This window comes from Tympanuchus pallidicinctus, unplaced genomic scaffold (assembly GCF_026119805.1).
Source record: "Tympanuchus pallidicinctus isolate F22 unplaced genomic scaffold, pur_lepc_1.0 scaffold19, whole genome shotgun sequence".
In the NCBI taxonomy this organism is placed as follows: Eukaryota; Metazoa; Chordata; class Aves; order Galliformes; family Phasianidae; genus Tympanuchus; species Tympanuchus pallidicinctus.
In genome coordinates, this window is record NW_026294710.1 from 10165064 (window position 1) to 10180367 (window position 15304).

The 15304-nt window shown below is 45.5% G+C and overlaps 2 protein-coding genes across 4 annotated transcripts in view; one reads left to right on the forward strand and one right to left on the reverse strand.

Moving 5' to 3' along the window:
- DMTF1 (cyclin D binding myb like transcription factor 1) overlaps nt 1–8340 on the forward strand; it is a 27343-nt gene extending 19003 nt beyond the window's left edge. For 2 of the 3 annotated variants that reach the window (XM_052681020.1, XM_052681021.1), the window contains 5 exons: nt 1194–1279; nt 1942–2100; nt 2750–3136; nt 5659–5806; nt 6624–7930. In XM_052681020.1, the coding sequence (XP_052536980.1) occupies nt 1194–1279; nt 1942–2100; nt 2750–3136; nt 5659–5806; nt 6624–6727 (884 nt within the window). In that variant the 3' untranslated portion in view covers nt 6728–7930. Of the gene's footprint in view, nt 1–1193; nt 1280–1941; nt 2101–2749; nt 3137–5658; nt 5807–6623; nt 7931–8245 lie in introns of those variants that run through there. The other variant, XR_008206267.1, reaches the window with a different exon arrangement.
- On the reverse strand, nt 7922–14563 carry TMEM243 (transmembrane protein 243). Its single transcript, XM_052681056.1, has 4 exons — nt 14383–14563; nt 11429–11479; nt 10357–10461; nt 7922–8436 (listed from the first exon to the last, which is right to left on the reverse strand). Exons 1-4 carry the CDS (start codon nt 14458–14460, stop codon nt 8314–8316), a joined length of 357 nt encoding a protein of 118 aa, XP_052537016.1. The 5' UTR covers nt 14461–14563; the 3' UTR covers nt 7922–8313.
- Between the last annotated feature and the right edge of the window lie 741 nt (nt 14564–15304).

Consider the following 15304-nt stretch of genomic DNA (forward strand, 5'->3'; position numbering starts at 1 on the left):
ACGTTTTTTCTGGTAACTCTTGTCCACAATACGGAATATAATCTACAAGATCTTTTGTGAAACACGTTACACTGCTGTGCCTAACTTCTGATAAGGAGCATTGAAACAAGAAGGTATGCAATAGTTTTTCCAGTCCTGCTCCATTTTATGCAGTTATTTCTAGGCACAGGCAGCCTGGAAAGCGTTAGCTGCTGATTCACACTCATGAGTTCAGCTGATGATCTTCTCTAACCATTTTTTTTAAATTGGTGCTTCCCATCCTCTTAAGGAAGAGCTTTACTCATTAGCAAAAGTTTATTACCAGCTCTACCCTGATGGTCATTCTTACTGTTTGCTTTTGTAGCTAATCGTATTAGGTAACTCCAGTTACTCCAATCCTGTGACCCCCTAAGCAGCCTGTCATCTCCATTGGCTACCATTCTTCAATTTAGTTGGCTTACTGATGAAAATGTTAGTTAGTTAGGCTAAGAACTGATTCTTCAGAGTATGAGTAGTCAGGCCTTTGGTAAATAATTTTCTGTTTATAATTTCATTAGATTAATCTGTCTTAATCTACTTAAGTGCCATCTTCATTTTATTTTAAAACCAAAAATGAAAATTAAAAAGTAATATAAAAATAAGCATCTCAATATTACATCTGACAGTGGTTTTAAAAAACAATACTCAATTCCTAAGATATCATTACACCAGAACTTAAAAATTTCATACACATCTTAAGTACTTAGGTGATGTTTAAATAAATAGATGACAGAGGGCAGTGAAGCACTGGAACAGGTTGCCCAAGGAGATTGTGGATGCCCCATCCCTGGAGGCATTCAAGGCCAGGCTGGATGTGGCTCTGGGCAGCCTGGTCTGGTGGTTGGTGACCCTGCACACAGCAGGGGCTTGGAACTGGTTGATCATTGTGGTCCTTTTCAACCCAGGCCATTCTGTGATTCTATAATGTCAGGTGTACTGTGTTTGCTTTTATCACTGTGCATACTTTCTTTTGCTCCTTCGGAGCTTTCTGTACATGGTATAGCATCTTAAGTACCAATTAGAGAGCCTTGTCATTAGGATTACAGTCAGTTTTCTTTTCCATATTACTAGAGTTAACAATTTTCTGCTGTGTAGCAATTATAGTGTGTAATGCACTCTGCAGCACTGAAACATTTTGGTTTACACACTTACCCTTTTTTTTCTTCCTTTTGCAGCTTCAACAGATTCCCCTGCTGCTACAGTTGACTCTGAGACAATAACACTGAACAGTGGAACACTGCAGACCTTTGAGATTCTTCCAGTAAGTAACAGAGAGCTGATGGTTAGGGTTTTTTTTTCTCTTCAGCACAGCTATTTCTGAGACTGGAACTGGCGTTTTCAGAAAAAGAAGTCTCAAATGGAAAGAGGAATTTAACAGATATAAAACTTCTGAAGGTTGTAAGCGAAGTGTATTTCCAGAGCTTTAATTTGTTAGGTCTATGGACACAATGTGAATTACCGTTACATGCTTTAAATCTGTCTTAATGCTTTAATGCTATGAAGTTTTTCTTTATGCTGATGGCTTGTTGAAATCTGACATAACAGGCAGAGGAAGCTTCCAGCAAGTAGAGATTCTCTTAGTTCCATTGTGCTGTGATTTATAGCACTTTGTCTCATTTCAGTGTTGACAGTAAGTGGAATGTATTCACTTTCTACCTGCTGTCGTACCTCATAATACAGTCCTACGTGACTTAATATTTGTCTCTGTAGCCTAAGGCTGTAGATGAGATTGTTTTTACTTTCTTGAATACAGTAAAGCAGTTGGTGCAGCAGGGATTGGGGTTTGGTTTAGTTTTGGGTTGTTTTCTTTTTTCAGGGGGCATTACAGTTAGACTAGTTGATGTAAATAAGCATGCTTTGGGTGCTGAGTGTGGCCCAGGAAGGTGGTGTGTTTGGGCATTAAATTTGTGTTGTCTCTTTTAGTCTTTCCATCTCCAGCCTACAGGAACACCAGGTACATACTTGCTACAGACAAGCTCAAGCCAAGGCCTTCCTTTAACACTGACAACTAGTCCTACCATGACCCTAACAGCTGCTGCTGCTCCAGCCTCCCCAGAACAGATCATAGTTCATGCCTTATCTGTACGTATTCTGAGCAATTAAATGACTGAAGTTTGGGCACGGAGGGAAGTTTAACAGTGCAGGCATCTGTGTATTTGCATGTTAAATTTGTAAAGCAGTTCTTAAGACATAGCACTGTTACTTTACTTAAAATACTAAAATGTGAGTGTATCTTTTTGTATCGTCTTTTAAGTCTCTTTATGTTGCTTGAAAATTTGGCTTAGATAAGTTCTTACTGTGGCTGAACATGATGTCTCCATCTAGTGGTTTGTCCCAGCAGAACTACAGTTTCCTGATGTTTCATTTATTCTAACAAGGAAATACTCATGTTCACAAAACTTTCAGCGGGAGTTCTGGTCTTTATTAGAGGGAGAGAAAGAGAAGAGACTGAAAATTGAATAACAAATGCAATGTAAAAGTCAGGAAAAGAAAAAAATCTCTAATCTTTTAAAAGTCTGGGGCAATCCTCACCTGAACAGTTGCTTTTGTTTCGTGATATGTGTGTACTTTACACAGTTAGCACAGGGTCAGCATGTGATCTGTGTTGATGCACTGCGTATGTAGACCTCAGTTACATTAGTAATGCTGCTTTTCTGTTTACTGAAAGATGTGAAGATACCTGAGAGGTTTTTGTGTCTCCTTTTCTATTTTTCCCCAAATATCCTTACAGCCAGAGCACTTGTTGAATACAAGTGACAACGTCACAGTGCAGTGCCACACACCGAGTGTCATCATCCGCACCGTCGCTGCTGAAGATATCTCCTCCTCTGTCACTCAGGCAGAACTTACTGTTGATTCAGACATTCAGGCAGCTGACCTGACAGATCCACCTGATAGCCTGGAAACAAACAGCTTCCCTGATGATATCCATCAGTCCAAGCTAAGTGATGAAGAGCATTCAGCGTATAATGAAGATGATGCCTCAAAATTCAGCAGCAGGAATAGTAGTGAACTGATGGATGGAGTTATGGTAAGAACTGAAGAGGAGATTTCAGGTGCCAGTCTGAAGCAGGAAGAGGATTCTCACTCTGATTTACCCAGCACATACGTCACTGAGGTAATCAAGTGGATAATACCTGATTTTTTTTCCCTGCTTCTATATTGAGAATGATTTCCTTGCGTCTTTTACCTTTATGCTAGTCTATTCATATCAGTATGTCAGTGATTTAGTGCATATTATAATTCTGAGGGCTTTATTTTTAAATCCTCTATCATTAATATGTTATGAATGTGAAAGTGGTATGGTTTAATTTGGAACTCGGGCTTAAATTTGACTTGAATACTTCCCTAGCTGTGGATTTGCTTCACCACTCAGGGTACTTTAGAGTGGTGACTGTAGAAGGTAGTGGCATGGAACAGCTGTCTTCATTACCATTTGATGCTGTTTAAACCAGGCTGTGAAATTTTGATGCGTGTATTTTACAGGTAGGGAGACTGCAGAGCAAAGGAGATGAGAGAGAGTACTCAGCTTTTGCTCTATGAATTTAATAGTGTATTTCTATGTGCACCACTTAGCTTGGTTTCCATTTTTGAGGGCTTCCTTTAAACAGTGTACTCCAGTTAAGTATCTGTTATGTAGGAATGAGAAGCATTTAAACCATCTAGATCTGTTGCTTCCATCTCATTCAGCTCAGATGCCTCTGATGCAAAAACAAATGTATCCAAATTATTTCAGGCATTTGGAGTGTTTGTATAGAATTCTTCCATCTCTCACTGAACCTATCACAGAGACTAAGGGAAGGAGAATGGACATATGAAAAAGAGAGTGATACTTAGTGGGTAGAAAATAAGTCTTTAGAAGCTGGATTAGGTTAGACAGTGACAAGCAATGAGTTAGACTCAAATACTGCCTCCTATTCTCCAAAACAGAAAGCTTTACAGTTGCTGTAATTCTGCTTTATATCCGTGTTGAAAAATCCATTGTTAGTATATCTGGACTTTGTTAGACTTTGGCTTTGCAGAACTGAATAGGCATTGCATATCCGTTGTGCTCGCACTAAGAGGAGGATCCTTGTATTTCTCAAAGGTCTGCTATTACATCCAAAGGTGGAGATTATTCTTCTGTGTTCTTCTTTCTTGTCTCATGGTAGAAACAGTTGTAAAATTTGTTCTTCTTTATAATTCTTACTTGCTTTATCCTTCTAATTAAATTCAAGTTTGCGTGTGCATAAGTTCTGGGAAACAGAGACTGTCTGTGGGTTTCTAAATGAAATGTTACTCTACAAAGACAGATCTAAATTCTGCTTACTTTAAGCCAGTGTTATTCTTCTGCACTTGTGAGCATTGTGCTGTTGCTGTATGGGCAGTGGGAAGTACTCAGTTGTGCTGCAGAGAGTTGTTATTTCTGGCTGGGAAAGGTGCCCATTTGTCACAGTGGCATTTTCAGGTTTTTTTCACACCTCCTTTTCTCAGTTTTAAGCTTTGCCACATCATGCTTTTCATGGGTGGGTTTTTATCTGTGTTCTCTGCAGAAATTGACTTTTGCAGCTCTGGCACACGGTGCCTTGCATGAATGGGTGCACATCTGGAGTGAGCTTAAATCACTGAGCTGCAGCACAGGTAGTCAGCTCATCTTCAGCAGCACCACACAAAGGGTGCTGCACAGTGCAAAGACTGCACAAGATGCTGCCTGTGCAAAAACACTGTGGAGACTATCTAAGGAAACAGGTTTCCTATAACAAACATGGAGATTTTCTTGAGCAGAAAAGTTATCTCTACAAACATTTTCTGTACCTTCTGAAAACAGGGATAAATCCCTGTTTTTTCACTCTGCCAGCTACATTTGCTGTCGTTCTGCATCAGTAATTCCTGAAGGCAGAATGAACCTTACGCACGTTGCACACACAAACTGGGATTCAAATGTCTGGTTACTCTGTCAGTATTAACTAGGATGTCTTCCAGTGCACATGCAGAACCAGGAGTCCACCGGAGTGTGGTGGGACTGGAAGAAAGCAGGGATATTGACAGCTTGCACCTGGAAGGAATGAGTGTGTTGCCAATTATTTTGATATAATGTGGTTCAACCAAAAAAGTTCTGAGCCACCCTTCAGTCAGCAACTTATAGGACAAGGCACAACATTTAAAATTGGTCTTCTGAGCTGTGTGTGCATTGGTTAAGACTTGTCACAGAAGCAGGAGTTACGAGACGAAGTTATTAAGCTCAGGTAAACCTCTCACATCTGTGGAGTTGGGAGGTGCTATAAAGGTATTGCTTCAGTCTCTCAGAACATCTAGGGAGCAAGTAGAGGAATGGATTAATTATTCCTGTTAATAGACAGAATTTGTTACTTACACGGGAAGGTTTTATCACTACTGTGCAGTCTCTCATTTCCTCTCCCCATGTCCTCGATGCTGTTCACAAGGTAGAATTCTCTTATCTCATTTTGAATGCCTATCCTAGGATGAAATGTACCCTGCGAATGCTGAAGTAAGTAGCTCAGATGTTGACATTTCAACTGACAGAGATAAAATTCATTTGGGGAGTCTGTTGCTTCTTCTGGAGTATGGCAGGCCAAAGCAAGTTGTTCTGTTTTGCTACCCAGAATAATACCCCACATCCTTTCCTTCTGTGTTTTTCAGGACCTGGGTTCTCCAACAATAGAAGAACAAGTTGATCAGCCTACAATAGATGATGAGACTGTGCTTATTGTTCCTTCTTCCCATGGTTTTATACAGACATCAGATGATATAGACAGTGAATCAGTGTTGCCCTTGACAACTCTAACAGGTATGACAGTCCCTTTGTAGGATTCACTACATCAGAACAGCACTTTTGAGTTCCTCAAAACAGTGCTTCATAGATCCAGATCCTTACTTTCTCTAGAGTTGTTTTCCTTATCATTGCTATGAAACTTTAACCAATTTGATTAGCTCACTTACATCAGTATAAGTGGAAGAAAGTCTCACTTAACCTCATGGGAAAAGCAGTAGAACTGCAGGTGCTTCCTGACTTTCTGAGCTGTTCCCGTCGTCCTTGAGCCTTGAATTAGTACACATAGGCTAATGAGTAACTGTTTATTGCACATTTCTTCATGCCTGCTGATAGAATTATATTGGTTTCCCATTTGAGAGAACACTGGAGACATCTGAAATGCAATTTGCCACTTGTTACCTCTCATAGTGAGAGGCTGGGCTCTTTGGGATGTTTGCACAGTGCTCACCTGGAAGGGCTTGGTAGCTTATGCCGCACTTTCCAGTGCCAGGAGTAATCTCATACTTGGAAACAGCATAGGAATATTCTGCCAGTGCTGCAGCTAACAAATAATCCTTTCTGGAGGAAGGATCTCCTTGCACAGCCATCTTAGGGTCAGCCTTAGGCCTGATGCATTAGCACCTGGGGAGTCCAAACCTGGGTCACGCTAGCTGTGTCTGTATTAGTCACGGCTTCGCTTGGAACTAGAAATTGAGTTGCTAGTTGCTTTGGAGTTAACATTGCCTGAAATTGTTCCAAAGCTCAGAGTGCATTTTCTGTGTCGTATTTAACATTTTGTTATAATGGAACACTAAATAATGGGTGAGTTCTAATTTACTGTGTCTCTTGGCAGATCCTATCCTACAGCATCATGGAGATGGGTCCCACATTATTGGCTCATCACTGGGCAGTCCTGACTCAGAAGATTCGAAAGACGTTGAAGATCTAGTGAGCTAGAGAAGCAGTAATCATGTCCATTTTGTATTGACTGTGTTTGCATTGTGAAATTAGTTACAACCCTGTGCCACGTTTCCAAAGAAAGCAGTCAGTCCATGTCTTTAAAAAGAAACTTACAGTTTGAAATGACGACGGTGCACTTTCTCTGCTCAGGCCATTTACCTCATTTGTGAAGGGTTACAGAGCAGCCAATAGAAGCCTGATGTACTACGACCCAACCAGGGTGTTCCAGTGTTTCCCTGTTGGCAGTGCTCACTGCCAGGAGCCACGTGGTCAGTTCTGATCTGACTTGTGTTGAACTGCACATCTCAAAAACTGGACAGAAGGCAGCGATTGCGGACCGTAGCCTCTTAGTGCCACAGCAAGAAATAGTTTGCACATGTTTCATGAAGAATGGGTGATGATTTCTGCACTTACTGACTCTTGCAATATGTGGAGCAAGACTGTTACATTTCAGGAAGAAATGTGTTCCATCAAAGACTTCAGGGAGCATGGGTAGCATCACAAAGAAATGGTCTGTCTTCCCGTCTCATCATTACTGTGTCTACAGCATAGGACTTCAGACAGGTGCTTATGGGATTTGTCAGGTCTGCTTGTTCCTGAGCATCCGTTGCTGGCAACGGATAGAACTCAGATCATTTGTGGAAAATCTTTTTTGTTTTCCTTCTTCATCACTACATTAAGCTGAATAAAAAGGGAAGGCCTATGAGAAAGGGAAGCTACTGGTACCCGCCAGCCTCTCCCTGAACTGTTTTGAAGGTTGTTGTGAGTATGCTGGAGCATTTGGTCTCGCTGTTTACATGACAGTACCAGCCACCTCTAGAGGTGATTTATGCAGCAAGGGAGTATATGGGAGGTTGGTGTGGAGGTGGCGAAGTCATGGAGAAATAGCTCTGTGAGAACTTGGGCACAGAGCCCTGAGGCAAAGGAAGCCAATTAATTCCTACGCTCAAGGGTTGCAACAGACACTAGGCTGAGCAGCAGCCTGTTAGCTAGGGACTGAGAGTAAAAGCTATAGAGACTAAAGACTCGTGTATAAATTATTTTATTTATTTCTGTAATTAGCTCTTCATAATCAAGAGTGGGACTTTTTCAGTCTGTGTTTTTGTTAACGTGAAAAATAAGTTGTAGTTTCAAATGGTTGCCTAGGGAACAGAAGTAATTGTATATTCAGTTTAAACAAAATAAAGAGTATTTGTCTTATGTAACTGTAAGATGCCATTTATTTATACTGCTACAGATCCTTGCAATGCTGCAGTTTATTTGTACAGTAATAAAAAATGCATTTTTTTTTCCAAAAATGAAAAAGCTTGTGCCATTCAGAAACATCAGTACAACTGGAATGTTCATTAAGTGCAACAGTAGCTCTTCAAAAAAAAGCAGGATGTCACATCTTATGGCAATAATTCTCCCCAACAAGAGGGACATTACATATACATTTACATGAAAATCATGTACTGATTTGTCCTTGCACAATCCACTTCTTTCAGGCTAACTGTACTCGTTTGTATGTCTCAGGCAGAGCCGAGAGCTGAGCTGAAAGCAGTCTGACACAGCAGCGTCACCGCTGGAGTTCCCAATGCCTGTCATTTACCCACTTCATGGAAGTACAGGTTGGCACATATACATAACATGACAATAGAGAATATTACATAGTAAATTAGGTTCCTGAATTTAGGTTCCAGGTCTCCCTGTCGATACCAGTAGATCTAGAAGAAAGAATGAGTTTAGATTAGCTAAAATGTCGTATTTCTTCCTAGGAAACTTTCTGCAGAAACTGAACTGGCATCTTCTAGAATTGGGTAGGTTTTGTTTTTTGGTTTTTTTTCTTAAACAACCTAGCTTTATGCAACCAGAGAAAACTAAACACTGAGTCCAGCGAATTCTCTTAATAGTTAAGATGCAGCATTTTTCTTTTCCTTGAATACTTATGGAATATGCAAACAAGAATTTGGCAAGGTGGTTTCCTCCGAAATAAGGCTGTCAGTGGAACCGAGGTATCAGGTTGGCCATGAACTCTTGGAAGGAGTCCAGAAGGAGGGCCACTGAGATGATCAGAGGGCTGGAGCACCTCTCCTATGAGGAAAGGTTGGGGGAACTGGGTTTGTTTAGCTTGGAGAAGGCTTCAGGGAGACCTCATTGTGGCCTTCCAGTACTTGAAGGGAGCACATAAACAGGAGGGGGAACGGCTGATTACAAGTGTGGACAGTGACAGAACAAGGCAGAATGGTCTTAAACTGAGGCAGGGGAGGTTTAGGTTAGATATTAGGAGGAAGTTCTTCACTCAGAGGGCGGTGAAGCACTGGAACAGGTTGCCCAAGGAGGCTGTGGATGCCCCATCCCTGGAGGCATTCAAGGCCAGGCTGGATGTGGCTCTGGGCAGCCTGGTCTGCTGGTTGGTGACCCTGCACACAGCAAGGGATTGAAACTAGATGATCATTGTGGTCCTTTTCAGCCCAGGCCATTCTATGATTCTATGAAGACATGGGTTTTCTTCTCACATTTCTTGAAGAGATTTTGTTTTCACAGAATCATAAAATTGTGTGAGTTGGAAAGGATGCTTAAAGGTCATCTAGCCCAACCCCCCTAGAAAATGCAGGAACACCTACAGCTGGATCAGGTGTTCAGAGCCCCATCCAGCCTGACCCTGGATATCTCCTTGGATGGATTCTCCACCCCCTCTGTAGCTAACTGTTTTAGTGCTTCAGTGCCCTTCCTGTGAAAAACTTTCTCCTTACATCCAGTCTTTTTCCTTATATCCAGCCTCTTCTTGCTTGAGAGTGTTTGGTTGGTTGGTTTTTGGGCACTCCCACCTGTCTACAGCCAAGTCAGCAAAGACAAATGGAAGGTTACGTCCAACACAATTTGTTTTAGTGTGACAACCAGCCACAGACCGAAGCATTTCAATGTCCTTCCCTTCTTTTCCCTACAGTGGTATTACAGAAAATCTTGTGAATTACATGAGGATTTTTCTGCTGAATGACTCACAGGGAGGGTCCTCCCAAAACTAGAAGCTGTTTTCAAGACCACAGAAATACAGACGGTCATCTGGGGCTGAGCAACACTGATTCGAGGAATAGCAGAATCCATGTTGCTGCAGTGTAAGATTGCTGACGATGCAATGCCACAACTCACAAAAACAGCTGCCTCCAAAGTTTCACAACAGTAATTACAGATCATGCCTGCGCCCTTCCTCAAGCAGCTGCTAATTAGCAGGAGTGCACTTGTTCTGCAAACGGAAAATAAAACTGGCAGTAAGCTGACTGCAAAAGGATAAATGGTCTTCAAGCTACCAAAAAATGAGGCTGACTGAAATGGTGTTTTTGACACACAGATCCAAATTTAAGGGGAAAGGTGACCTGTCCAGGCCTGTCCCCATTCTGCTCCTCTTCCCTTTGTAGGAGGAGGAACTGGGCAGTGTGGAAAGTTAACTGGAAACACATCTGGATTGTACAGTGTGACCTAAAGCTGACCTTGGAAAAGGTGCATTAGCAAGGCTTCCTGTGAGACAATGAGATCCCACCAGTCTCTCAAGAGTGTAAGAAAGTAAAAGGCACCACATAAACAAGTTTTTACTCATGTTCCACCCAGAGACACATGAAAGCATACAGAGCAGATGAGGTACTTACAAGTATGCCAGCAGAAATGCAACACAAGAAGATGCAGATAGCAAAAAATATATTCACAGGTTTTGGAGGTAGTTGTGGGAAGACAAAAGCACTGATCAGAGTGACCTGTAAGGAGGAAAACACAGATGAAAAAGTTTGATCTCTCCAACCTTCATCTCTGTGAAGATGCAAGGTTCTCCACATTGGCTGAGCACCACAGCTGCCTGTCAGTTTCTCATCAACCCTTGTAAACCCAGAGACCATCAGCCTCCCCATGGTCAGATGTCAACTCCAAGGAAGCCAGCGGGCACAGCAGTGCACACAGACCATGTGTGGAAGCCAACCTTCCCATCACAGAGTCACAGAATTAGAGGGTTGGAAGGGACCTCAAGGATCACGAATCTCCAACCCCCCTGCCACATGCAGGGCCACCAACCTCCACATTTAATACCAGACCAGGCTGCCCAGGGCCCCATCCAACTTGGCCTTGAACACCTCCAGGGACGGGGCATCCAAACCTCTCTGGGCAGCCTGTTCCAGCACCTCACCACTCTCTCTGTAAAGAACTGCCCCCTGACATCCAACCTGAATCTCCCCTCCCTCAACTTAAAACCATTTCCCCTTGTCCTGCAAGCCATCCTAATAGCTTCTCCCCAGCCCATCCCTGTCTCCTCTCATACACTACAGAACCAACACTCCAGTTGTGGTAGTGGTTGGTTTGTCTTGAAAGTGTGGGGAAGGCACAGCTTGAGACCTTGTGACTTCTTTGAAAAAACATGTATGCATCTGTACATGGAGGATGTAAAGAGAAGACAACCAATCTCCTGGATTAAGGCCTCCATAGGTTGGCATGGCACAGACATAAGCTCCAGCCCTCATCAGCTGCAGCTGCTTCAGTACAATCAGCCCTATAATGTCACACTGGCAAAAGTTCAGAACGCTGTGTAGCAACCAGGCCACAGGCATCTAAGGGACACTTTCATTCAAAAACTCCAGGATGGGTTTCCTGGGGGCATTGCCAGCACTGGCAGAAGGGAGGCATCACGTTTTCACCTGATCACCTACAGGAGACATGCAGATGTGGGGTACTTACTACAAGCAGCAGGAACGTCAGGCTGCCAACAACTAGATTGATGATCCTGTCCTAAAGAGGAGAGAGGAGAATTACGCACACACCAAATGCACATAAACCAGACACAGAGCACTGAATCAGTGAGCATTCCTGTTATCAAAAAAATGTGCTTTAACCTCAGTGCCTGAGAGTGACAGCATGATCATAGAATTGTTTAAGTTGGGAGGGACCCTTAAAGCCCATCTAGTTCAACCCCCTGCACTGAACAGGGACATCCACAGCTAGATCAGGTTGCTCTGAGCTCCATCCAGCCTGACCTTGAGTGTCTCAGGTTGGAGAGGGGGAACAGAACCTGCATTCAGGCACCAGCAGCACAACACTGCCACATGGCACCAGTCCCTGTGGGTCAGAGTTTCCTGTGAGTGCTGAAATTTTCCAAGCAGGCCACTGGTGGAACAAGGTATTTCAGGTTACAGAGATTAGAGGCACTGATCCTGAAATCCCAGGCTTGGCAGAGCACTGACAGGCTGTGTTCCCTGCGGCCACTTCAGCTCCAGGCAGCTTAGCACAGCAAAAAGGTTAAAAATACACAAGCAGAGGCCGAGACGGCTAAAGGGGATTGGAGATGATGGAGCCTTTCACCTCTGGGCCACGTCCCAGAGCACAGACTGGGACAGTGATAGGCCGTTTCCAACAAGCAGCACCATGCGCTGCCCTGGGAAGACTTTGCTCCAGGATCTGCATCACTTTATTATTAGACTTGCACATCCGAGCCATGAGACTGCAAGACTGCATGTGCCAGCACAGGCTGAACGTGGGGACTCATTTATGAGGGGATGCCCCATCCCTGGAGGTGCTCAAGGTCAGGCTGGATGGGCCCTGGGCAGCCTGAGCAGGTGGGAGGCAAACAACCTATGGCAGGGGTTGGAGCTGGGTGGGGTTTAAGGTCCCTTCCAACCCAAGCTGTTCTATGATTCTGTGACCTGCAGGCATGATGGAAGAGCCATTTTCACATCTCACATCAACAGCTCCAGAAGGCCAGCAGTACTCCCAGCATGACTGCAGCCTACCTCAGCCTATAGCCAGGTGACACTGCACAGAACTGCACGCACTGTGACCCTGTACACTACAGGAACCAAGCTCAGCTCCTCCAGCCACATGTCTGCTGTGCCCTCACCATCTCCTCATTACCACCCTGTGCTGCTCAGCCTCCTTACTGCTTTCTTCTCCCACCCGCAGCAATTAATGCCCACTCAGCTATACTGAAACGCTCCCACCACAAAGCAACATGAGCAGCTTCCACTTTTAACTTCATCCTCCAGAAATCCCACACGTGTGATGCTTTGCCTATTGTCACATAGCCTCTCCTGCCTTCATTCTGCACTGCTTGCTACCCAGCGCTGCAGCCATAGTAACGGCAGCAGAATCTCCATCTCCCCATACTGATAACCTCCATATGGCTGCACCTCGGGGCTGCCCCTGACATCCCGAAGCCCTTTCTGCAGACCTCCGTGGTCCCTGATGCTCCACCAGCTCAGCTCTGAGACCACCAAAGCACAGCAGCACCACATTTATAGAACATCTCAGGTTGGAAAGTGTCCCATAAGGATCATGAAGCCCAACTCCCAGCTCCTCAGGGCCACCCACCCAAAATCCAAATCCTATGCCTGAGAGCGTTGGCCAAACACCTTGAACTCTGAGCTCTGAGCTCAGGCTGCCCTGGCTAGGCTTTTTCCATGCCCACCGCCCTTTGGTGCAGACCCTTTCCTAACATCCCCTGCCCCTCCTTTCCGCAGTTCCGTGCCGTTCCCTCAGGTCCCATCACTGCCAAGGCCTCCCTGCCCTGTCCCATTCCCCGTCTCTACAGCACATCCAGGCACCCACCGCCCACCCAGAAATCCCCACCAGCCCCATTCATGCCCTGGTGCTCCACCAAACCCGCTCCCATCTTGAGACACAGTCAGCTCTCACTCGGACCCCTCCGGCATTTGTTCCTAAGCAACCCTGGGAATTCCCAAGGCACCATTCAGCACCAGCACAGAGATCCTTTGTCCGGCTGCCACGGATACGTGGACCTCTGCCTGTCCCATGCCGCAGGTTTCCAAAAACCAAACACAGCAGACGGGCAGGGGGGAGATGTGCAGGGTGCTGGATCCACAGTGCAGCACACGAACTCAAATGAACGCCCAGTGGTTCTTATTGACTGCTCCCCACCACACGCAGAGCAGCAACAGGAGACAGATGGGAAGTCTGGGACCAAAGGCCCGCCCAGGGATGGAGAGTTGTGTCCCATCTCTGGAGATGCTCAAGGCCAGGCTGGATGGAGCAGCCAGCCCACGGCAGGGCTTGGAGCTGGGTGGGCTGAGGTCCCTTCCAACCCCAGCTGTTCCTTGGCTCTATGATTCTATGATGAATTAGGGGGTTGCCTATTTGGAAGAAGCCCTGCCCAGTCAGTCCTACTGCACTGTGTCCCAGTGCTGCCAGGCTGTGCCCACTGTTAACAAGGATCGCAGAATCATAGAATCTCAGAGTCAGAAGGGACCTCTGAAGGCCATCCAGTCCAACTGCCCTGCAGTGAACAGGGAGAGGTGGAAGTTTGGGCTGTGGGGGGGAGCCTGGAGTCTCCTCTTCAAGTGGGAGCAGCCCTGCTTTGGGGTCCATCCACACATCAGTTTCAGGGTTGGGGTTTTGATGTGTGAGCAGCACATTTTCGTTGGCAGGGACACTGGCTTTGCCATTCTGCAAATTCAAAGGGTGTTGTTTTTTTTTCTCACAATCCGGCAGTGTCTTTCTGTTTTTCTTCCTTTTGCGAGCAGCTTCGCCGTCATTTCTTTGCTTTCTGCTGCCGTCCCGGGGCTGCCGGGGGGAAGATACTCCCCCTTAGTTGGGGCCGTTTGTCTCTGCGGGACGTCATTATCGAGGTACTCCTCCAGCAAAGCCCATCCGCGTCCCCCCCCCTCGGCCGCAGCCCTTACCCTGGTCGAGGTCTCCCCGAACAGCGGGCGGTTGTCCGGCCCTCCCGTGCCGTAACTCCGGGCGGCGAAGCCCTCCATAGCGGGGGGGCGCTGGGGCAGCTCGGGGGGGGCGCGCCCTCATGCTGCGCTCCGTAAGCCGCACCGCTCTGCGCCCGCACCGCTCCGCACCGCTCCGCTCCGACGCCCGCGGCGCCGCCCCCGCTGCCGGCCCGGCCCCGCTCTGCGCACACACACACACGGATACACACAGATATACACACACACACACATACACACATACACACACAGATATACAGATATACAGATATACAGATATACACACACACATACACGCACACACACGCACACACACACAGATATACACACACACACGCGAAGGTGCTGAACGGCCCCACCGCGGGGCCCGGAGGATGAGGGGAAGAACAAGGAGGGGGGGGAGGGGAAGGAGCTGTCGCCGTTGTGTTCTGGGTTTGTTATTTTTTAAATAATTCCATTTGTTTTATTCATTTTTATTTCGTTTCACATCACTGCTCTGTTCCATTCTGTTCCATTCCACTCCATTCTATTTTGTTCCTATTCTATTCTGCTTTTTTTTTTTTTTTTTTTTTTTTTCTTTCATTTCTGTTCTGTTCTGTTCTCAGAATCACAGAATCACAGGGTTGGAAGGAAACTCAAAGATCACAAATCTCCAACCCCCTGCCACATGCAGGGCCACCAACCTCCACATTAAATACCAGACCAGGCTGCCCAGGGCCCCATCCAACCTGGCCTTGAACACCTCCAGGGACAGGGCATCCACAACCTCTCTGGGCAGCCTGTTCCAGCACCTCACCACTCTCTGTAAAGAACTTCCCCCTGACATCCAACCTGAATCTTCCCTCCCTCGACTTAAAACCATTTTCCCTTGTACTGTCCTTTTCAA

Excerpts from the sequence above, each read along its gene's own strand:
- TMEM243 (XM_052681056.1), bottom strand. The coding sequence starts at position 14,460 with ATGGAGGGCTTCGCCGCCCGGAGTTACGGCACGGGAGGGCCGGACAAC. Across the intron at positions 11,480-14,382 it reads TCGGGGAGACCTCGACCAGG|GACAGGATCATCAATCTAGT; the intron begins GTAAGGGCTGCG and ends TCTCCTCTTTAG. Across the intron at positions 10,462-11,428 it reads TGACGTTCCTGCTGCTTGTA|GTCACTCTGATCAGTGCTTT; the intron begins GTAAGTACCCCA and ends TCCTCCTTACAG.